Consider the following 25,687-nt stretch of genomic DNA (forward strand, 5'->3'; position numbering starts at 1 on the left):
TTATCCCTGGAATGCAAGGATTCTGCAATAGATGCAAATCAATCAATGTGATACACCATATTAACTGAAGGATAAAAACCACATGATCCTCTCATAGATGCCGAAAAAGCTTTTGACAAAATTCAACACCCATTTAGGATAAAAACTCTCCAGAAGGTGGGCATGGAGGGAACCTACCTCAACATAATAAAGGCCATATATGACAAACCCACAGCAAACATCATTCTCAATGGTGAAAAACTGAAAGCATTCCCTCTAAGATCAGGAACAAGGCAAGGATGTCCACTCTTGCCACTACTATTCAACATAGTTTTGGAAGTCCTTGCCACAGCAATCAGAGAAGAAAAAGAAATAAAAGGAATCCAAGTTGGAAAAGAAGAAGTAAAACTGTCACTGTTCGCAGATGACATGACACTATACATAGAAAATCCTAAAGATGCCACCAGAAAACTACTGGAGCTAATCAATGAATTTGGTAAAGTTGCAGGATACAAAGTCAACACACAGAAATCTCTCACATTTCTATACACCAACAATGAAAGATCAGAAAGAGAAATTAAGGAAACAATCCCATTCACCATTGCAACAAAAAGAATAAAATACCTAGGGATAAACCTAACCAAGGAGGTAAAAGACCTGTACTCAGAAAACTATAAGACACGAATGAAAGAAATCAAAGACGACATAAACAGATGGATGGACATACCATGTTCTTGGATTGGAAGAATCAACATTGTGAAAATGACTATACTACCCAAAGCAATTTTCAGATTCAATGCAATCCCGATCAAATTACCCATGGCATTTTTCACAGAACTAGAACAACAAAGTTTACGATTTGTATGGAAACACAAAAGACCCCGAATAGCCAAAGCAATCTTGAGAAGGAAAGACGGAGTTGGGGGAATCAGGCTTCCTGACTTCAGGCTATACTACAAGGTTACAGTGATCAAGACAGTATGGTACTGGCACAAAAACAGAAATATAAATCAATGGAACAGGATAGAAAGCCCAGAGATAAACTATGGTCAACTAATCTATGACAAAGGAGCCAAGGATATACAATGGAGAAAAGGCAGCCTCTTCCATAAGTGGTGCTGGGAAAACTGGACAGCTACATGTAAAAGAATGAGATTAGAACACTCCCTAACACCATACACAAAAATAAACTCAAAATGGATTAAAGACCTAAATTTAAGGCCAGACACTATAAAACTCCTAGAGGTAAACATAGGAAGAACACTCTCTGACATACATAACAGCAAGATCTTTTTTGATCCACCCCCTAGAATAATGGAAATAAAAACAAAAATAAATAAGTGGGACCTAATGAAACTTCAAAGCTTCTGCACAGCAAAGGAAGCTATAAGCAAGACGAAAAGACAACCCTCAGAATGGGAAAAAATATTTGCAAACGAATCAACAGACAAAGGATTAATCTCCAAAATATATAAACAGTTTATCCAGCTCAATATCAAAAAAACAAACAACACAATCAAAAAATGGGCAGAAGACCTAAATAGGCATTTCTCCAAAGAAGACATACGGATGGCCAAGAGGAACATGAAAAGGTGCTCAACATCACTAATTATTAGAGAAATGCAAATCAAAACTACAATGAGGTATCACCTCACACTGGTGAGAATGGGCATCATCAGAAAATCTACAAACAGTAAATACTGGAGAGGGTGTGGAGAAAAAGGAACGCTCTTGCATTGCTGGTGGGAATGTAAATTGATAGAGCCACTATGGAGAACAGTATGGAGGTTCCTTGCAAAGCTAAAAATAGAACTACCATATGACCCAGCAATCCCACTCCTGGGCATATACCCAGAGGAACACCATCATTCAAAAAGACACATGCACTCCAATGTTCACTGCAGCACTATTTACAATAGCCAGGACATGGAAGCAACCTAAATGTCCATCAACAGATGAATGGATAAAGAAGATGTGGTACATACATACAATGGAATATTACTCAGCTGTAAAGAGCAATGAAACTGGGACATTTGTAGAGACATGGATGGACCCAGAAACTGTCTTACAGAGTGAAGTGAGTCAGCAAGAGAAAAACAAATATTGTATATTAACACATATATGTGGACTATAGAAAAATGATACAGATCAACCAATTTGCAAGGCAGAAATAGAGACACAGATGTAGAGAACAAACATATGGACACCAAGTGGGGAAAACGAGGATGGTTGGTGGCGGGGAATGAATTGGGAGATTGGGATACCAAATAGTACACTCTAAATATATGCAGTTTATTGTAAAAAATAAAAAAAATAAAAAGTTAAATAACTATATAAATAAAATACGGTTATTACTTATTAAAAAAAACTTCATTGTGTGCTCTTATTTTCCTCTCCTATTTAAAATGATTTCACATATGCAAATCTTAATAATAAACATATAAATGTTTTTAAGAGAAAACACTATATCATGTATTTTTAACCTATAGCACAAGGGAGACATATACATTCATGCAAAGGGGAATTAAGTAAAAGAAGGCAAATAGAAATATTAGCATAATGTGAAGAGTTAGAGCCTATGGCTTTTGAAATTATGAATAAACAGCTTCAAGAAACCCTATAGTCCCAGGAGAGGTTAATTTGAGACAATAATTACTAAATCCTTTCTAAAGAATTTGGATTAGAGGGTAAGTAATCATTCAGACCAGAATCCCTGACCAAAAGAAAATCCAAATGAGAAAACTGAGGTCTGGATGAGGCTTTATAAAGCCAGGTCACATGGTATTTTTAATTGTATCAAAAGCTCGCATCTTCCTTCCTTCCTCCCTTTTCTTCCCCCAAAGATATTTCTCAGGGAATGGTAAATACCTCCAAGGTCAGGACCATGCCTTATACTTTCTCCATTTGCCCCCACAATACTCAGCAGAGGACTCAGAGGACTTACTAAGAGAAGGCACTCAGATATGTGTTGAATAGACTTGAATACACATACACAGGACACTTAGGGTGTCTTGACACTATTTCTTCTTTAACTTTCATATCCTCAGACTGTACATTACATGACACAAACATGTCGGCAGGGGAAGGTCATTACAGGGCAGGGACTCATCCCAGGGTGTCAGGGGACAGAGGTGGGCTACCACTCCCCCAGCTCCTACTGCATACACTGTTTATTTTCCCTTTGGTTTCACACTATTCCCATCACTTTCCCTAAATTTTTCTTCTGCCCTGCCTTTTGTTTTTACTCTCCCTTTCTTTTCCTTCTTCTTCCTAGCCTATGTGAAGGGCCCACCCATAGCTTTCATTAGCATTGTTTAGGTCTGCTAATAGCAATGCTAAGATACAATCCCAATTGTATGAAATTTAATTTGAAAACATGGTTAAAGACTTATTTTCCTGGATACTGCACATAGAAATATAAACATATATGATGACCCAGACTATTTCCTTAAATAGCTCATAGTCTAAATATAGAGAGACAAGTATATAAAGAAAAGAATTATGAATTGACACGAAAGCAACAGAAGGTATATCAGTAACCTATAGAAAAAATGGCTAATGTTTTGAGGAAGGAGACAAGATTTATTAAGCAAGTAAATCTAAGCTGGCCTTTGGAAGATGAATAGAAGCAAAACCAAAACCAAAAGAAGGAAAAGGACCATCGAGTCAGACGATGGCATGTGCAAAGGCATAAATGTTTGGTTTGGGGTAGTCAGTGTTGCTAGAGAAGGAGATGACTATGGAGAAATAAACAGACCAATGATCCCGATGTAGGATGCAAAACACCTCCGTAAGAGGTGTTGCTTTTGCACCCATCTTACACCTTTGCTATCACCATTAAAACAGCTTCTCCTAAATATCTGCTGCTCCTTGACAGGAGGCAGACCTGAACTGAACCCTAAGCAAGAAGTCAAGCCCAGCCAGATCTGCGGCAAGAATAGAACAACACAGCTAAGTCCAGCCTAGATCTGCCAACTCCCAGACTATCTGCTGCAATGCGAAGAGTAAAAGCTTCATGGCATACAACTGAGATGCTGTGATTGTTGCCCTGGCAGTATAACTAACAAGTACACCTGAATTTCCACATTTTCACAGTCACACTCCCACAAATACGCTTTCCTTGAGTCGGTGTTTGGAGTTGGGGCTAATTTTGGATGCTCAGTAGTGTCAGATGAACTGAAAATAATGACGGCCAATCAAACTCTTCGACAGCAGCATGTGGCAAGAGCCCTGCAATGCTTTTTATACTCTTCATGCTGAAAGTGGACTAGAGTCTCCCCCTTCATAGATAGCAGCACTTTTCCTGATAACACTGGAAACTTTACCGAATTAGAGTCTCAGGGACTTACTCTACCATCCTTAAGCCCATGTTTGTCAGAAAGCCCTTCCTGTCCAGTGTCAGAGATGGAGATCCTAGAGACGTGTGGTAATATCAACCTTGCTTGTCCCATCATGATGTAAAACTAAGCGAAGTAAAAGGTTAGTTCGTAAATGAACTTCTTTCAGAGGTGACAACTTCATCAGAAAGATACAAAAGGATAATAGCACATAAGAGCCTTCCTGGAAGCATATCTAAGAAAAGACAATTATATCACATCGTATTTCCACATACCAGTAGAACTTGGCATTTGCTACCAAAGTAAACATGAATGAACACTGACAGTTCAGCTTGTGATTAGTTCTGTTTCCATTTGCTGCCATCACGGACTTCGGGTTGAGGCAAGTGAAACTAGAGACAAGAGCAGGGAGTCAGGTGCTCAACCAGGATGATGAAGTTAAGAAGAGGAGCCAAGCAAGCGCCAAGGTTCCATCTTCTCTCCTACTCTCCAAGCCCTAGAGGAAGCTCTTCTTCACAACCTAAGGGTTCACCCTGGGCTCTATCATTTACTAGTGTTCACGAAAAAGGATACCACAGGTTGGTATACATGCCATGTATTGATTCTAAGAACTTTCATTTTACATGGTTTTTTAATAACAATGAATATGACACTTGTCCCCAAACATGAATGTCATCTGGTAGAGGTAAATGTGTATCAGAACACAGGAAAATGCCAGAACATGAGTCAGCAGACCTCTGAGCTGCTTAAACCAAGAAGACCTATTACTCAAACTGTCTTGGAATCTCTAACTTCTATGGAACTAGAACCATTTTATAAAATGCTATCTAAATCTTGGAGACAATCATTATAGTAGTAATTCAGTGTCACTCTGAAGGATGTCCTATACTCATTTACCCTACATGACTAACTTAAATGAATCCATTAAACATTACTGCTTAAGTAACAGTCTGGTCTTTGGCTAAGGATAGATTATATGTTGCTTAAATAAAGACCTGCAAATCTTTCCCCTCAGAAATATCTACATTAAGTCACAACAGATGCCTGAAATAGTGAAAGGAAATTCCATGCAAACATTAAAGTTCTTTGCTAATGTGTTCAGTTGATTTTAATCACCAGCTGTCTTGCATATTTTTCAACTGTTTCCTTCCAAAGGCTACAAATGTCTTGTATTTTACATATTGTAGTATTGTGGGGTGTCACGCATATAGGCAAATTGTTGTTCAAAGGCTGCAATGTTTAAAGTGAAATAAAACTTATGCATACAGTTGTAAATGTTCCTGGATTAATAGAGCTGCAGCAGATATACTCCAAAAATTGACTGAAGTCTGTGATATTAGAAAGACAGAAAATTTATCTAGTTTTAGCAAATGTCAAATCAGCAGCCATTGCTTTTAAGATTAATAAAAGATATAATGGTTTCTAGATAGCCTCTAAATAGAGATTACTATGAATGGAGAAGTGATTTACCAACAGTCACCACAATGAGATTTCTTTAAAGGTTACAATCATCAGTTATTTAGCTGAAACACTGCTGAGAATGCCTGGTCATTTCTTGAATAATGCATAATGTTCATTGTAGATTTGATCTGTATTATAATGATAGAGATATTTCTAAAATAATGGAAAAAACTATCTGTTACCTTCCAATTGCTTAACATATCATTTCCATGAAGTAACTGACTTAGGACATATCACATACTGTCACCTGAGTGTTCTTTCTGCAAGCATAACGTGCAATAATCTGTACACAATGGGCATCACAAAACAAACTCATCAACCTTTATAGACTTTTAAGAAAAGATGTGATGAATACAGGGCAGAATAAAGGAACTTTCAGAAGCAGTAAATTAAAATGATTAAATTTCTATATAGTTGTTTGGGACAAATTTAAATTTAAGCTTTGAAATTTAATTATTAACATGAACAACCCATCACATAAAAAAAATGTTGCCTACATCATGTAAGTGCTTTTCATATAAATTTCCAAATGCCTTTAGGTTTTTTCAAGAGACTGCTTGGAGAAGCACGAAGTATAATGTCTATCGTTTTATTGTTGGATTATGAACTGCACTTCACATGATGCTGCAGGCTATTTATATAAGCTTGTTTATCCATATGAACTTCTTCAAGGGCACAACTTAGAAGACCTTAATAAATTAAAATGAATTTCTTTTGATGTTGTTGTGTCATGAATGTTTGATCAGAATGAGTAGCAGGTTTGTATTAAAGAACTAGAGTAAAGCAATAAAATATACATATATCATACAGCAGAATCAGCTTACAGAAAGTACCCACTGCATTCCCAGCAATCTTTGAGAGCAAAGGTAAACAGTGTAGAGTGCATATACTTCAGTGCAGTATAGTCTTCAGTTGTAGACTATCATCAGTTTTCTAATAGAGGGAGTATACATGTGCCAAATTGGATGCTCTATCATGATCTGGATGGAATTTTTTAAATAATAAAATGCGGTATTTCTTTCTAGGCTTCAAGACATCCATCCCAACCTCCCCATTTTGTCAATGACATCGCCATGTTCCTCCGTAGACTGAAACACCCTTATGAGGAGAGGTCATATTTTGTCTTATTTTTGTCCATCTTCATCATTAGTAGTTACAGAGTTGAGCTGATTGAAGGTCACAAAATAAAAATGAATAATTAGCCACAGTTCAAAACTGAGAGCATTCTCACCTGGAATGTTTTATGATGGTGATAGAAATCAAATATCATTGCTAGAAATGATATGTGATAGAGCCCTAGACAGGAAAGCAAAACAATGAGATTCTAGTTTTAGATCTTTAAACACTTATCTGTAAACCCTTTCTACATCATTTCCCTCACCTGTAAAATGAGGGCTTAGTTCTATATTATCTATAGCTGTGCATCTCTGAAAGGCCATGATTCTAAAAGCAAGCAGAATTATCACATCATAGAAGAATGGACAAATCATGGAACCATTAGATTTTTCTACTTTGACACTACCAAGGAAGCCTATAAACTGCCAACTCTCTTAAAGAAAAGATGGAAATAGAAAATTATTTTAAACAAATTATTATGTCTAGTTCCTCAATCAATGTATTTCAAGTTGAATAATAAGATTAAGAATATATTTTGCATGTCATGTGATTTCTAACCTGCTGTATTTATCATCTTACATAATTTGGAATAAACACAAAGACAACTTACTAAATAAATTCAAGTATTTACTAGGATTATATTCACATCTCTGGCTTGGGAAAATTCACCACTACCTTAGCATCTGCAATATGGACTAGTGTTTATTACCAAGTTGACATCAACATTCTTAAGGGCAGGAGAGCTATAAAAGGACAGCATGAATGTGCCTTGGTTTATTTGTACTGTGCTACCTTATACTGACACCCTGCCCTTGAGAGCTATCTCTGTTGTATGCTCTTCTCAACCTTCAAATGTCATTCCTATACTTAGAGCAGGAGTCTGTGAACTATGGCTTGTGGGCCAAATTTGGTGGCAGCTGCCTGCTTTGTAAGTACAGGTTTATTAGAACACAGCCATACCCTGCTGTTTACGTGTTGTCTATGGTTGATTTCATGCTATACAGTGGCAGCTGAGTACTCCCCCAAAACTAAAATATTTGCTATATGGCCTTTACACAAAATGTTTGCCAACCCCTGCTCTAGAGAAAAATAACCTTTTACAATTTGAATTCTAATTTTCCTTCTCTAAAAAGCATAAGAAACACAATCCCTAAGTAACATCAGCAAAGATACAAACAGATTCACACAGGTACATACACACATATGATTACACCTCTTAGTACAGAACTGCCAATAGTCACAGCTTTTGACCCATCATTTTAATTTGGATCTTATAAGAGGTTATAGCTCCCCCCTAGTACCCTGCCCTATAACAGCCAAGAGTACAGGGACTTCATAAGTAGTCGTCAAGGTGTAATCACATAACTAAAGAATCTAATTCCTCCCCCCAGAGGAGGCTGCCTTCAATTCCAGCAAATGTCCAGTTTTTTTCCATGCTCATCAAGGGCCTAGACACAAGGTTAAAGCACAAAAACCAGCAGATCTTGTCCCACGCCTTGAATGAGACATTGTTAAAGAAAGAAAATCAATGGCCAACACCACGTACATCAATACACATATGCATGCATATTCATATGCTTAAACTCTCATCAATTATTAGGTGTTTCAAGAACACACAAGAAAATAACCTTCTTAAGCATCAGGATGAAGAACGCTTAAATTCTTTAAATAATAAGTGTTAAGGGTAACTGCACCAAGGATTGGGAGCACAAATATGTGCTTATATTTATAAATTCTAGACAATATGCATAAAGAGTTGAAACATTAATACACAGATTGATCATTTTGTTAGTCAATAAAATCATTACTCAAAATGCCTGCTACAGTTTCTTCTGCCCCCTTCTCCTCTTTGGTAACTAAATCCTGAAACTATTAGCCCTACCCTTTAACAAACATTCTCATACTCCACCCCTTAATAAGAATTTGCATGTATTAGCATAACACAAATTAAACCCAAGAAGCATTTTAATGTAAGTCATTTCATTCTCATTTCCCTGAAACCTGATCTAAAGTGATAGAATATTTAGGCTGACAGACTTTTGGAAAATAAAATAGAAATAGAAGAGGTTTATTTCACCTTCACATGGTGTCTTTCTCATGCAGAGTTCAGATTTCCACATTTGTATCCCTTTAAAGGATTTGATATGCGGGAAAAGAAGAAAGGATGATGGTAAACATTTCATCTTAGAGACACCTACAGACCACCATATTCCAGGATGAACAGTGGCTGAAACCTTACCTTTTACCGACGTGTTAGGGGGAGGACCTTCCATTCGCAAGTTCCACGGAGGGTCCCCCTGGTTAGCAAAGTCCCTCATTTTCAGATAGCTGATCGTAAGTCGAATGATGGAGGCCTTGTCAAGCTGGCTAGTGATGGCTGCAGGAAGAGGCAACAACTTGGCCAATTCATAGAACTCAAAGTTTTCTTTTCCCCGGCGGGAGCGAGCAGCATCCCGGGACTTCTCCTTTCTCAATGCTTGTAAACTGGAATCAAAGGAGTGAAAACATGTCATTTAGACCATGTGATTTTGTCATCATGCATAAACTGCTTTTCTTTTTATTTTTTTTTCTCCCTCAGCAAAAATCGACCAAAAACATCTTCAAAATTCCAGGGCCACAGTAAAAGAAGTTCCAGACAATGACCACTAAAACCATAAATTCTACCTCTGGGCTTACATGCCATAAACTCAACTGCAATGAGTAGAAACAGTCTGCTTGTTAAGTTTTTTCCTCCGATCACCCATGCACTGAGATATATTCATTGTTTCTAAGACGTAAGATTTACAGGTGATGCTTGATGTTAACAGCTATGAACAATTCAAAACATTGAGATTGTATTTATATATCTATTCTGAAGCTAATGGCTTTGTTCATTTAACTGTTATCACTATGGGATCCTAAACCATCAAAAGGACACATTTTTAAAATTTTATTTCAATTACCATCTTGAGGAACAAAGGGTAAACAAAAACACTGTACACAGAATTAACAAAATGTTGATGTGTTTCCAGCCCTCAGTAAGAATCATGACCTTCAGTCAGATAAAGAAAACACCTTATTGGAAATGAAGATTTCAGTGTAACTTTATAAATGCACTGGTAATTGGTTGATAAGAGAATACTTTAATTCTTTATTAATGAACATACATTCATAGATAGATTCTCTAAGTTACTAGAGAATAAAATATATCACCCAGGAAAGTCAAACTTTAAGATAATATAAACTTAATGTTGAAAGATAAAGCCTGTGTGGGTTATTAAAATTTATAAACATTATAGACATATTACTTCACAGAAGAGGCAACAGGTGGGATCCAGCATTTCCCTTTAACTATTCATGTACATTTCTGTTTGAAGTTTGCTCACATTGCTGAGGGCAGAATCTGGCACAACTGAAGTTGTATGTGAGCATCTGACAGGAGAAATTCACCTACCCTGAACTGCTCTGTTTTGTGTCTGATGAAGAGTAAATTCAAAATCAGAGTGTGGTGATAAACAATTGGGCAATATTTACAGCATCAGGCCATGACTAACATCATTTGTAAGTATGCATTTTATTGGACTTTGAAGGCATTCTACATCTCTGAACCTAGCATTCTGGTTTCCCATTACAAAATATCAAGTAAGAGAAATAAGAAGGAAGCAAGACCAGAAAAATAGATCAAATGAGTCCAGCAGCATGGCTCCAATCTCTTAATATGAGCAATAACATTCCATATTAACTTAGACCAAATCTGATATTGTTCATAGTGGAAACACTGTTTTCACTGCAGACATTTCAGGTGTCTTATTGAATATCTATGTAATTTAAGTAATGCCATAATGTTCTGGTCAAATACTTGCTAGGATAATACCCCAATTGGTTTCATGTTCACTCTATTAATAAAATATCCTACATCAGCTAACTAATGTATTTCTCAGAACTACACAAATTAATGCTATCATTTTCAGAGTCAAAGCAGTCACAGGTGACAAACTTTCGTCTTGATGTCTCTGGTGATAATCTTTAAGCAGAAACACCACTAATTTACATGGCAAAGATGTTATGCCATTTATTTCCCCAAATTTTAGCTGGCCTCCATTCAATTCTTTAAATACTCAAGGTGGCTTGTTGAAAATTATGTAAATAAAAGTAAGAGATGCCTTAAAATCTGACAAAGTATAAGTAGAATCAGGATCCAGGTCAACATCTTAGGATAAAACAATGATTCATAGCCCTCCCTCTATCTTATAAAAGTCATCTATCTAACACCATTTAAGTCAGCTGTGCCAAAAGAACTATGTCATTTGACATGTTTTCTCTACCACTTGTAGAGTGCAGTGGTTCAAGTTCAATGCTTTGCTCTTTTTGTGTTCTTATAATCGAATACTACTCTGGAAGGTGGGCTGAACTTTTTTTTTTTTTCTCCAGTAAGTGACTATGATGGAGCTCTAGAGCAGTGGCTGCAAACTCAAGGGCTTGTGGGGTGAAGGCAGGGAATGTCAATGAGTAGAGAGGCCTGATGCAGACTGCAGAACTGGAGGCTGACAACCCAGGCAAAGGCAAGCACACACAGCTTCAGATCTGTGTGCCGCTTCAGGGGAAGGCATGCCTGGAGTTGCCAGATTTCTGCTGTTGCTATTTCTAGAAAACAAAATCTAAATTTTTACACAGCATTTCCAATTTTATGTTTTCATTTTACGTTAACTAATTGGAGTTTTTAAAAATTATGCAAGTCAAATAAAACATGCCATTTGGTCAATAATGAAGCAGGGATTCATTTTGCAATTGGATAATAATTTGGGAGGCAATTTTGCCACAAGTTTTCGCTGGATGTTATACATAATTTTCCTTACACATGTCACTTAGTGATCACAAATGGGTTTATTTGTTATCTAATTAGTATTACTAATATTCATACTAGCAGTTTCTCTATTCAACTGAAGCAAGTAGAAGATTAGGTAATTATTCTGAAATTGATATTACTGCATAGGCTTATCAATAATCTAAGGAAAAAAACTAATCCTAAGGGTAGGCAAAGCCCAAGATCACAGGGAACAGCCCAGTGGGCTCCAAGGGTGAGGTAGAGGGGAGATGGCTTCTTCTGTCCACTCAGAGAAGGGGAGTATGTGGACACTCATGCCTTGGGGTGCCCTGTCTAAACACTGCCCTCTGACACTTGACTCTTCTAGAACAGCACTTACTTTATGTGTTCCCATACTACCTCCTTATGGGTTTTTTCCTCTACCTCTCCCCTTTTCTAAAAAAAAAAAATCCCTGCACACACCTGTGTTAGCCTACTGGAGTAATCTTCCTGGCCATAATCTTAACAACGATGGGCTTCCATAACTCCCACATCACATCACTATGAAGATACGATGTACAGAAGACCCTGAGAATGACAGCACTGTGTCTGTAATAAGTAGTAACTGGTTTTGAGGGTAACAACAATAAAATACAGTTAAAGGATTAAAGGTTGTGGAGATGCTGATACAATAGATGAAGCTAAAGACTTTAAGACAATGACATAGTGTGGATTAATCTTTTGTCTGCTTTTGAGACGTAGAGCCTGGTTACAAGTAATTCTCAAATTGAATTAAGGACTACATTAAAACCTAAAATAAATCTGCACTTATACATTCTGTTCTAAACCAAAACATCATGGTCTCATTTCTAAATACTAGAGAAAGATGGATTGACTATATGTGAGTAAATACTATGGCCTGACCTCTGCCACCTAGAATACAATTAAACATTAAGTTACTCCTCGGGTCCAAACTTCCCACTGATTTTATGTTCTTCCACTTGGACTCTGTTTCAGCTCTCTTTGATGACGACAATATCATCCTCACTAATAATTACCACCACCAACAACAAAATCAACAACTATTTCCAAAGACACACACACGTATTTGAAAATCAAAGGCAAAATTATGTATATATGTGTATATTTTGGGGGTGAAGGTAAATGATTTTCAAAAGGGGTCCATCACCCCAACCAAAAGAATAATAATCTAATGTATAGAATTTCCTTATATAAGGATTATAAAGTTGGATTCTGCCCTCTTTTTTGCCATTGTTGTTGCTAGAATTAACTTATCCTAAAGAAATACCTTCGTTAAAATAATATTATTTAATATATGTTTCCGTTCAACACTTTGAAATAATTTTTACAAGTTTCTATAGTTATATCTTTAAGCATAGCTGACAATTGATCAAAGAGTTTATGTTATGCAACAGCTTCCCACCAGCTATAGAGGGCTGGGACGGGGCAGGTGGGAAGGAGTCGCAGGAAGGAGCGGATATGGAGATGTATGTATAAATACAGCTGATTCACTTTGTTGCACAGCAAAACCTGGCACAACAGTGTAAAGCAATTATATTCCAATAAAGAGCTTAATTTAAAAAAAAGTTTACTAAAAATGAAGATTTAGCGGTCAGTGTTTGTAAATGTAAAGTGATTTTTTTAATCTCCCCATCTATTTTAAGTTCCTTTGGCAAGTTGTATGTTTTGTGGAAAGAGTTCCGAAGAAGGAGTTATGAGACCCACTTTGGCCACTGTAGGCATTATAATCCTAAATCACTAAGTTAAGCCTCAATTTTATCATCTTAGATCATGAGAATGACAAACAAGGAGTATTTGGCAAATCTCCTGGGACAACTGCAATGGCTCATATGAGAGTTTCATGGTAGTATATTGTAGACTATAAAGAAGTAAGCCCCTTGGTCAATTCTAAATTTTAACTCATTACTGACCAAGGGATTTTTGCAGAAACTAACGTCTGTGGCCGGCAATTTGCTATGTAAGTGATATTGATATGTCTCTGGTCAATAACGTTTGGGTAACAAAAGATGTATTAATACATCTCTGGTTAATAATGTAATAACAGTTAAGATAGTTTGTAAACTCTAAATGTGGTAGAGTCTACTTCAGAGTTTTACAACAAAGAATTTTAATAAGTTGCAAAGACATTAAAGAATGCCTAAAATATAGTTATATATAGTTATATATATTAAGAATGCCTAAAATATAGTCAACCCATCCTTAGACTTTCTTGGAAGCACGGGGGTTAGGAGTATGAGTTCTGTAGCAAGACTGTAAGTATTCACATCATCACACAGTTACTAGCTGGGCAGCCTGGGTAGGTGTCTCAACTTCTTTAGGCTTCAATTGCCTCATCAGGGAAATAGACATTATATTAGTACACACGTCACAATATTGTTCAGAGGAGTAATTGAGCTAATATATATGAAGTGCTAAATGCCTGCCATGTTGTAAATGTTATATAAACATTAACTATTATTATAAAAATTGTAAAACTTACTTAGAGAAAAAAGCCCAACTGTTTTGCTCCTGGTACCACATCTGATTATCACCTTATTTCTCCATAATTCTTTGCAATTTTCTTTAACCAGCAGTCTCTTTTCTACCACCCCCCTTTATTTTTCCTCTGGTTACAGTTTTCATAATTCTGAATACCTATTCATTTTCCTCATTGTCCTCTTAAACTGCCACTTGTGACCTTCATTTTTTACTAAATTTTATTTCCCATACAGTGACAGTAGAAATTAAACCAAAGACCTAACTTCTGCTCGGTGACTACCCTAAACTGCCTATTTATGAAACTCCTTCCATGTTCTCTCAATCACGATTCTCACTTCCTTTACGTTCTGTCTGCCTCCTCTCTCGGCATGTCTTCCAAACTAGCAGGAGGCAGAGGGTAGGTGCATGGATTGCAGAGCCAGACCTCCTGTATTTAAACCCTGGCTCTATAACTTACTAATTATGCAAACGAGCAATGTACTTAACTTCTTTTGCCTCAGTTTTTCTCACCTGTGAGATGGGATGACAATACTATCTGCTTCATAAGGTTCTTATTGAAATTAAGTGAGATCATCTTTGTAATATATTTACAGTGGTGCCTGACACACAATAATACTGTATAACACGTTAAATGAAAACCTAAGCTCATGTCACACTGACTGCTCTATGCTTTGAGGTCCATTTATAATTTACACTCTGTTCTCACCAATATGATTTCTATCCACTGGTTCTGACACACCACATTGTGTACTTAAGTGAAATAACACTACCTGATTACAGAGATATGGATTTTTCAATATGGTCCTCCATATGCCTATGGTCTGTTTTATACCACAGGTATACTCAATGACTTGTTCAAATAAAAAATAAAATATATGGCTCATTAATGGAAGATTAAAGGTTTATAAATAAGTGTTTTCCTGTACTAAGAATAATAAGGGACCATTTTTCAGTTCCCTAAAGTAGAAAAAGGTGGCATTCAATTGGAAGAGAAGCAATTTTGTTCACACAGAAAAATGAACATCCAAACAGTAGTTAAGGGAATAGGTTACTCAGGAAGGTTGTGAAAGCTTCTATGGAAGACTTCAAAATTGCAATGATAATTATTAGTCAGAAAGAGTATATGTGTACTCCTGGCAGGAAGAAGATCTTTCAAAGTATCTTCCAAAACATCAGAAATCTGAAAGTTCTCTTTCACGTCAGACAAAGTCCCAAATCCAGGACCATGGAGAGCTCACTCAAGACCGAACATCTGGAGCAGGGAAGAAACTTGCAAGGGCAGCAGCACTTCCTGCTCTGGCCTCCACACTGGGGGCAAGGCTGAATCATGAAACCCTCCTTGAGCCAGAAATGAGACAGGAAAAAAAATGTAAAAAGTTTTAAAAATAAGCACTATTTGCCACTATCACAAAGCCTACAGTATGAAATTGACTCAGGACTTGCAATCTCTCTGAAGCTGCCACATAACTGGATAAGGGTGTCAATTGTTTATTGGGCCACTTGTCCATGGTGGGAAAAAACAGATAACTTTGGATGGGATGACTCATTAAATTAGAAGAGGTAAGTTATCTGCTGTGGCTGGTCAAATTTAGCTTTGCGAAATTGATTACTTGGTTTCCTACTTCACAGAAATGGTGATAATGATACCAGAAACAATATCGCTGGAGATTTACACAATATAACAGAGCAAAAACAATAACCACCACAGAGTAACAACAGAGACAAGTTAACCTAATCAAATGGTTCTTCTCTGATGATTGCTTCATAGCATAGGTTGCTATCAGTTATTTTTTTTTTTACAATTTATAATTGTATTTGTGGACTTCCTAGGTGGTGCAGTGGGCAAGAATCCGCCTGCTAATGCAGGGGACACAGGTCCGAGCCCTGCCCCAGGAAGATATCACATGCCGCAGAGCAACTAAGCCCATGTGCCACAACTATTGAGCCTGTGTGCTCTAGAGCCCGTGAGCCACAACTATTGAGCCCTGTGCCGCAACTACTGAAGCCCATGCGCCTAGAGCCCGTGCTCTGCAACAAGAAAGGCCACCACAATGAGAAGTCCACGCACCACAACGGAGAGTAGCCCCCGCTTGCCGCAGCTAGAAAAAGCCCGTGTGCAGCAACGAAGATCCAACACAGCCAATAAAATAAATACATAATTTACTAAAAAAAATAAAAATAAAAAATAAAATAATTGTATTTGTGGAACAGCTTCTTATATGGACATTATCGACAGATCCACACACTCTCTACATGAAAATCCTCTCTCTCAGCCTCAGCTTTAACACCTTGATGTAAACTTTTAGAATACAATAACTAGTCATCCTGAAAGAACATGGCAGGTTTTGGTCATCCAGCTGTAGGAGAAAGGAAAGGTAGGGTCAAAACCACTTTAAAGTTTACCTTCTTAAAGTACTTCTAAGGAGCCAGACAGGCAGTTTTTTATGGATTTTCCTACTTGTTTTGCTTAGGAGAACCCAGCACTGCAGACTTCTACTATTTATCAATTAATCTGGCAAGCAGCCTCAAAGGAAGAAGGTCGACCTGTATTAAAAATGCAGCCATCAAAAATTCATCAAAGGCTGCAGCATTTTAACTCATGAACCTTTGAACACCTGCATACTTGTCAGATCTCTGGTCATAGTTAATGGTGAAATCTATAGTTACTCCGGTACCTACACCTGCCCTGACACGAGCTGAATGAGGAGGCCTCCCAGGGAAAAAGTACAGTAAAGATTCCATATGCACCGCTTGCCCTTCCTTCATTGCTTTCAATAAAACAGCCCACCACACTGACATCACATAGAGTTCAAAGTCAATCAAATCAGCCCACTGCAAAGAATAAAAATCTTTCAGAAGTATTTTTCCCCATGATTGTAAATATCGGTCTTCTTACAAGATAATATAATTGAAAAATGCATAAACAACTATTATCTGATAGGATTATGTACAACATAATTCACAAATTGAAGTCTTTTAATGCTCTTCAAGAAAAGGTAATAATTTTAGAAACCTTTCTTTAATGTGTGAAGAAAGCAGTATAGTATATGCTGGAAGTTAAAACTGGAACCTTCAAGTTCAAGGTAAGAACTCTGCTGCTTAACTAATGCACTGCTCATAGCTGTCATCATTAATTTATGTTAGCCTCTGTAAACATCAAGAGTATAATAGGCCAATTTCACAACTAAATATAGATGCACATTTTGCCCTTATATAAATGGCAGATTGCTGCTGTAGATCATCGCTGCAGCAACACGTCAGTAAAGATGCACTGTTTGATGGTCTGATGCTCACACAATATATAAAACCAGTTGTAATGGTTGTTTGGAAGCAAAGTGTAACATAGCAGCAAAATTTCATTTGTTCCACAAACTCAGGATATATTAAGCTTGGCTGACAAAGACTGTTTGATGTGCTAAATCAGTTTGACCTTCATTCTTGCCTTATTTTTCTCATTTAACATGTGAAATGACCATTATTTTTTCCCCATGTAAGAAAATATCATGAAATTGATTGCTTAAAAACAGAGTCAAAAACGTCTGCAACTGCTAACATCCGATGAAGTACCAAAATCAAGATGCACCCTTAAAATATTTAAACTAAGATATATTCTGATTGAATAATCATGACCCATTTTTGACTTGTGGTAAAATAGATCAAAAGAGTAATTAAAGCTATTCAATCGAATGCCCTCCCTCATCTTCAGAAAATGCCTTGTGTATGTTTGAACTTAATAATTAAATTAATTGGTTTTAGCCAATGAGCATTTTTATTCTTAACACTTTAAATAAGAGGATTTAAGTCCAGAATGAGTCATTAGAATAGTAATAAAGAAAGCTGAGAGGTCCGCACAATTCTTTTCAACCAATGTTCACCTTGATTCAAATCACTCTTGAATGAACCACAGCAAGACCAAACTGTTCATTGTATGCTTTGGTGTCTGCCAAAAACCTCCTGAATCAAAGTGTTTTGTTCTTCATTTTCCCCCAGAACTTTAAGCTATCCAACTGGCAGCTCCATAATAATGAAAAAAAAATAACTTGCAGCTTTATCAAGTAATTTCTCTCCACCCAATAAATAGCACTTTACCTTGGAGCAACTTGTATATTTCACACCTTAAATTTCTATTTACCAAATCAGCTAATCACTTCACAATTGAACTCAGAACAAAAAAAAATTATCAATTAAAGTGGTTGAAACTCCTGCAAATTATCATTTAGGAATGAAGTAATTGCTTTCATCAGGGCAGAAAAGCCCGCCAGAACAGAAATGTCACTTTAGATTAGTGTTCTCACTCCTGAAGCTATGGATGACACAGCTGATATAAGACTAAATGCCAAGACCAATCAATTGCTTTTGTAGCTCTGCTCTGAGCTGCTGTAAAAGGGGCCATTTTCTAGGATCTACTCTTCATTATAGTAAATGCTATCTCCTTGGTAACATAATTCCATTTCTCATAAATTCTGTCTGAGAGCATTGTCCTAACAATGGATGTTTGTGGAAAAGAATGCTGTTGGTTTAACGCACAGAATTAAGTGTGAATGGCTGTCAAACTGCTATAGTTTACTAGTTCTTAAACATAAATTGAAGTCTTATACATTAAAAAGAATTCTTGGGGAGAAATGAGTGTCCTGAACAAGAGTAAGATATTGTATTTGAAGGTTCTGTGCTACCGGTTTAGAATTTTGACTATTCTAGTATTTATCTGTCCTGTACTTTAAATCAGTCAGCTCACACCAGAGCTGGGTGAACACATCACTTACTTTCTCAGCAGTGTAGTTTGCAAATGTGAAACCTCAGAAGCAAATATGGACTCATTAGGCAACTGCATGTGATTTGTGAATAGCCACAACTGTGTTAAAAGGAAAAAAAAAAAAGTGTTCTTTGAGCTGAGCCATTCCTGGAAAGCATCCAGATCTTAATTTGTATTGTTCATCCCCCTGAAGTTACAAGAATCTGGGTTGCAGGCTCCAATTAAAAGGAAATTGAAGAAGCTAATATAGTGAGAAAGCAGCAATTCCCTGCACTGCTCTCTTCAGGTCTGAAGTTTAGAAAGAGATTCAGGATCACGGGTCTTTGCCCGACTTGAGATAAAGGCTTTCTCATCCCGGTGAGCACACATGTGTAACTTCTATTAGCAGTAACAGAAGTCGTGAGCACACATTGAGAGGAAAGTCTACTGCTAAATATTTGAAAGGGTCAGAGCATCTCTGCTGAAAGGCAAAATGAGAAGGAATGGTGGGCACCCTGTGAAGGCAGGACATTTTACTAACCATCTAAAGGGCAACTGCTGTATTTCTATCACTCCAAGGAACTATAGTACTTATTTTCATAATATCAGTGACAAGAAAGTACATATTGTTTCTCAGTACCATCAAAGAAAAGCATGGGCCTTAACATCTTAATCATAAAAACAAACATCTTTGAATGTCTACTAAGTTTCAGGGTTTAAGTGTTTTAAACATCATCCCATTTAATATCAGTGGGGCTGGGGAGGAGGGGAAGTAACAGCATCTATGGAAAGCAGATCACCTCCGCGGATTACATTCGACCCCAAACGGTGTTGCTTTCAGCCCCTGTTTGGCGAGGGGCGGGGGGAGGAACTATATGGATTTTATACTTTCCCTTTAGCTTTCTGCCCCCCTCCCCCAAAACTAGGAGTTTTCTGTCTCAGGGAGGGCTTTCCCCAGATCCTCAACTTTCAGCACTAAAAGCAGGATGATCCTGGGCAAGCCAAAACAGTTGGTCACCCTGGAAATGTTATTGTCTCCCACCTCACAAATAAGAAGATCAGCGCAGAGAGAGGGAAAGTAACTTGCCCAAGGCCAATGACAGCTGAAGCTAGAACCAGAACCTTGGCAAGATGACCCCAGTACGTCCCTCTCACCACCGCACCGCACTGCCTCTACAGCAACAACGTCCTCGTGATCCTCGTCTCCTGATTATAGTCATACAACCATTAAGTCACTGATAAAGTTTTATTTAATTTATAACCACCCATATAAATTTCATCATAATTGTTATGAAAACATTAATTCGTTAATAAAATGTCCAATAAACCCCCTATTTTTTCAGGCTTAAAAACACATTCCAATTGGGAGTAAATTTGCTGTTAATTGCTCTAAGTCCCAAACTAAGTCGCTTTGGAATTCAAATTCAAATGACTTTTTCTAGAGGGAAAATTCAATTTTTCCTTTAATTTTCTTTAAGTGTGATTTCAAACACTTTTGAAAGCACAAGCAAGTGGAAGAAAGCTTTTGAAAACTTTCAAGCTTGATAGGAGAAACTTGGAAAGGAGAAAGCATGCTTGGACAAGTTTGAAGATCTTTAAGTATGAAAAATGAAAGTTATGGTCATGTGAACACTGCAAACAGCACACACTTCTACCTGACATCAATGAACACACCATTATACTATAACTGCCTGCATTTTTAATGAAATAAGTGAAATGGTCATGCTTTCTTTGAACACTACAGTTGAGAATACAGGTCCGTCAGTCTAAAGAGACAATATACTCTACCCCCACCTGACTTTTTTTTTTTTAAAGACATGCATTTTTGTTTAACCTTTCATCTAGGTTCCAAAAGCACTGGTATATAGTTACCAAGGGTGTACTTTGTTATGATTTCAAGGGAACATTTTGGCAAATATATATCCCAAACTGAATAAGGATGCAAACAAATATATTCTAAAAGAATATTTACTACCTCTTTGACAGACTTTAGAAACAAATTATGGAATTTTCTCAAGATATTGAACAAAGATGTCGAAACAAATCTTCAATGACTGGGGAAATTTTTTTTACAATATGTTAAGTGATAAAAGGCAGTTCATAAAGCAGCATGTACAGAGGTCAAACAACTATTGCAATACATCTATAACTATATATAGATACAGAGAAAATATATCCAAATCATGATTAATTCCCACAAGCCAAAATATTAAGATCGGTTATTTCTACGTGGTAGAAATTCATTGTAGGGGGTTAAGAAGATGGGAGGTGAGGAGGCAGGAGATAACTTCCGAAGTTTCTTCAATAAACATGTATTTTTAATATAAAAATTACTTTCTGAAAAAAACAACGTAAATGTAATTTTATGGAATCTAAGTTGAGCCTCAGAAGCACCATGATGCTCAGAGGTATTTTTCATTTAATAGTTTACCTGATAGCAGTACCAAATGCCATCCCATCACCGCTTCTTGCAGCAGTAGGGGCCTGAAAAATATCTGGAGAAAATGCTTGGCTTGGTCATTCCTCCAGAAAGAAACTGGAATTGAAAAAGCTGGGAGAGGCCTTCATCCCTCCTCAAGTTATCCCACATAAGTCTCCAACCAAAGGACTGAGTCCTTCAGCCACACAGCCTGGGCTCCTGTGTCCTTTGTGGCCCCTCTAAACCCCAAGCACCATGTGGTCCACTGTACAATAGGCCAGCTGCCTGGTTGGGGATGGAGTGTGCTACCATTTAATGACTGACATTTTCCATGTGTCACTAACTCCTGGACCACCTAATGGCAGCTGGATTCTTACCCAGGAGAAAACACAGACAAATAAACATGCAAAATATTGCACAGAATGGGCTTCCTGAAGCAAAATCTCAGATCCTGACTCAAGTCTTGGTTAAGAAGCTGCCCCAATTAACGGTATCTTGAGATCTCTACCAAGTTCCATAACACTGACCAAACTATCATAAGCAGGATCATTGCTTTTTCAACCAACTGCTGCACTTTCCACTTCTAACGGGTGTTGGCCCTTCGTGGTACAGTGGGTCTGTGGCATTAGACTACATATATGCAGCAGCCAAGATTTTTACGTGCCAGGGATTATCATACGAGATTTAATTTGAGAAGTCGTAATACCTCACTGAGGTACTTTATAAAGCAGGACAACATTGGAAACGCCTATTTATTTGCAGGCTTCCATTACTTAGTCAGGAATCAAGTTCTTCCCAAAGCCTACATTCTTTAGAAAAACCTTGACAGATACTTAGTCCTCTCATTAAAATCTGACTTTGAGAAACTACAATTAAGTTATTCTGAGCCACATCTAACTATGTAACAGGATGGTAAAGGTAGGTAATATTTCAATGTATAAATGTTTAAAACATGAAATTAAATAAGGATAAGATAAATAGGCATTTTTTTTTATTTCATGAGTTTTTGAGCTGTTCATGGACAAACAAAAGATTGTATCATGATATAAGTATACACGAAACTAAAAAGACCCAGTTATCTTATGAATTGAAAGTCAACACTGAATTTACTGACATTGAATAATTACAGCTTTAATAGTAACATGAATCCAAACTGTTGGTAGAAAGTTCTCAGATGTAGGAAAGCACATGATGATTGATTTGTAAGCTGATGTAAAAGGGACTGTTTAATTGAAATGGGGCAAAAGAAGCCAGCGATTTGCTCATTTGGCCCTTACCACAAAGCCTCCATAAACAACCTCAGTATCTGAATCTATAAGCCACCAAATAATTAGTTAAAACAACACAAAATGTATACCTATAGGTGAATACTTCCTCCCTGACCTGTCATCCCATTACAGTCTCTGACCAAAATGTATATCCTGTGATCTTATACTCAACCACAGACACTTTACAGGAGCCCTTTCTTAAATTCACCTTCTGTCCTCTCTGCATCTCATTTTGTTTTGTTTGGGCTGAGATAGTCATCTCAAAGGGTTTTCCCTCAAGGTCTCCTTTTGAGTCACCAGCCGACAAAAGATCACTTAAGTCTTTAGTTTCACTTCTGAAAACAGTAGCTTCCCAACAGTGTATTTACAAAGATAGTGTGGAGATCAATGAGTCACCAAGAGCAATGTGGCAACTTTGTCATGTTCCCATGGCTGTGAACCTGAGTCACTTTTCTTTTCCTTCTTCTTTTTTTTTTTTTAAGTTCCCAGACCAGGGATGGAACCCATGCCTCCTACAGTGGGAGCGTGGAGCCCTAATCACTGGACCACCAGGGAATTCCCAGAGTCACTCTTCAAATATATACATGTACCTTTGCACACGTGCACATGCACACACACACACTCACATAAACACATCACTGTTTCAAGGGGATTAAATTATATATATTGGCCTTCAAATTCTGTTTTCTTCCCCCTCAGTTTTGGCCCCTCATTTTCTTCCACACAATTTCCCTCTCAGAGAATCACTCACTGAATTTGGTCATATCTCTTCTCATAAAATTAATATACGCAAGAAGAGTGAGTCAGGGTTTTATTGTTTGTTGTACACATTATTATTATTGTAAGTGATTTTAAGTTAGAGATCATAACCTCAAGTACCTGCAGGAAAATTACACAAGTGAATAAAGAGGACTAGGTGAGAGAGCATTGCAAGGCTGACAATAAATGGCAGCTGGACCCTCAGTGTTGAGCAGGTAACAGGGAGGGGTGTGGCCTATGGCAAACCAGGGAGCACCTGCCTAGCCAACAGGGGGAACACGTTATTCGGAAAAAACATTTGTTACTAGATAGGAATGTGGACCCCAAAGTTGCCAAGTCTTCCTTTTTAAGAGAGCAAGAAATCTAGACTTTTGAAAACATAAAATCTTCCATTTTTTGAAAATAGTGAGCATCTCATTTTAAAAGTGCAACTTTTTGCAGGCTCCTATGGGTCTCATTTGGCCTGTAGCAGTTAGCAATCTATGGTTTAACACCATTAATAGCCTTTCCTGAAAGTAGGATTTAATTATGGGAGTACAAAAAGTATAGGATATAAACGGCTATAGCAGTCAGGGGACAGTGAAGAAATGAGGAAGAAGCGTGAAATGCAGAGAAATGCAGAAAGGTAGATTGGAAGAAAAGAAACTGTACTAACAGTCATTTTCTCAGAGTGGTAGAATTTCTCCTTTTACCTTACTCTGTTTTACAAATTTTCTATAAATAATCAGGAAAAAATTAGATCAGTTAGTATTTTATAGGACCTAACCTATTATTAAAAGTAGCTCAGAGAGTTAAAAATACTCATATGCATATCTGTGCATAGATACATTTACCACATTTCAGCCACATAGTTTCAAACATTTAATCACAACTGAAATTTCAGTCAGTTCACCATGATGGCATTACATACAAAATATCTTTCAGTAAAAATTAAAATAGGAGAGAGCGATCAAGATGGTGTAGTAGGATGTGGAAAACTAAAATAGCTCCTTTCAAAATGAGTCAGTGCATCCTGCCCAAATTAGTGATTAAGTTCTGTTAACAATTTCTTAAAAGTGCATGCTAAACAAGACTGTTATTATCAGTGCAATAATAAAGTTGAGAGACACAGTCTTGCATATATAGTGTGTCCTCAAAAGTATTTGTTGAAAGATGATTATGTTAATGATGATCTGAATGTCCTTAAAAGTCGTGACTTAAGACAGTAAACAACACATCCAGTACTACTGCTCTTGAAATTAAGTTTACCCAGTAAAAGAGTCCTTGGGATGCTCTTATTGTAAAGAAGGGAAAGAGAAAGGGAAGAAACACGGATACTCCTCTCTCCCTGTCAAACCTCAATACTCATAAATTCTTCCCTGACAAAAATATTTCAATTCTCAAAACAGTTTTTCCCCTTTCTGTGCTCTGGAAGTGGTGCTACAGTGAGCACCAAACTGAGGCAAACTGAGGCAAGGAGAAAGAAATGTCAAGAGCCCATGTCATCTCTCTTTATCAATCATACACCGTCGTATTCAGAATACCAGATCACCATAAATCCTTCCCACGAGTCAGACAGAAACATAACAGGTGGAAACGTCTAAGGGGAACTCGCAGATCTTCACATAACTATTGTATCTCTTTGCTAGATCTGTGTTGTTTATGTTGATCAGAAATACAAAAAAAGCGGAGAGAAGCAGTGCTCCAAAGAGAACACATAAGAGATCACAGAGAAAAGATTCCAGATGGCAGGGTACCTACAAATTAAGGTGAGCCATTAAATCTCTACAAGGTTCAGAGAATAAGACAAACAACTGGAGAGGCCTCCAGAAATTCGATAAAAGCTTTATAACTCCTGTTTTCCTATCGCTGACTCTCTTCTGCTTCTGGATATGGGTTTTTTACCCTCTTATGTATTTATTTTTAAATAGATAAATATTTTATCATTATAAAAAATATATCTATTAAGGAAAGCACATCTGCTTCCCCTACAGGGTCATCTATGGCCTTCTCAGTTCCTTCGGGCCATATGCTCCTAATCTCAGTCAGTATCTTTCTCCCTCTTGGATGGATGCTGACAGCTCAGGTAGAAGGGACAGCCATGATGTCTATGTGCAGAGTCTGCTGCTGTATGAAACGGGTCAGAATGACACGATTCTAGTCAATTTCACTCACAGCAGGTGGAAGCAAGAGAGCACTCCTATGTGAGAGTCAGGCACCACTCTTCGTCTGCAGCTTCCAGGACTGACTGTACAGTAGCATCCGAAATGAAAAAACAAACACACACACACTCACTGCTGAAATGTTTCCAGAGCAGACATACTGCAATTTTTG

General features: G+C 37.3%; 1 protein-coding gene across 3 annotated transcripts in view; it reads right to left on the bottom strand.

The window, feature by feature from the left end:
* NPAS3 (neuronal PAS domain protein 3) overlaps positions 1 to 25,687 on the bottom strand; it is an 854,881-nt gene that overhangs the window by 577,826 nt on the left and 251,368 nt on the right. For 2 of the 3 annotated variants that reach the window (XM_057725007.1, XM_057725006.1), the window contains one exon: positions 9,133 to 9,377. In XM_057725007.1, coding sequence (XP_057580990.1) covers positions 9,133 to 9,377 — 245 coding nt within the window. Of the gene's footprint in view, positions 1 to 8,970; positions 9,022 to 9,132; positions 9,378 to 25,687 lie in introns of all 3 variants that reach the window. The other variant, XM_057725005.1, reaches the window with a different exon arrangement.

The sequence above is a fragment of the Hippopotamus amphibius genome, chromosome 2 (assembly GCF_030028045.1).
Source record: "Hippopotamus amphibius kiboko isolate mHipAmp2 chromosome 2, mHipAmp2.hap2, whole genome shotgun sequence".
In the NCBI taxonomy this organism is placed as follows: domain Eukaryota; kingdom Metazoa; phylum Chordata; class Mammalia; order Artiodactyla; family Hippopotamidae; genus Hippopotamus; species Hippopotamus amphibius.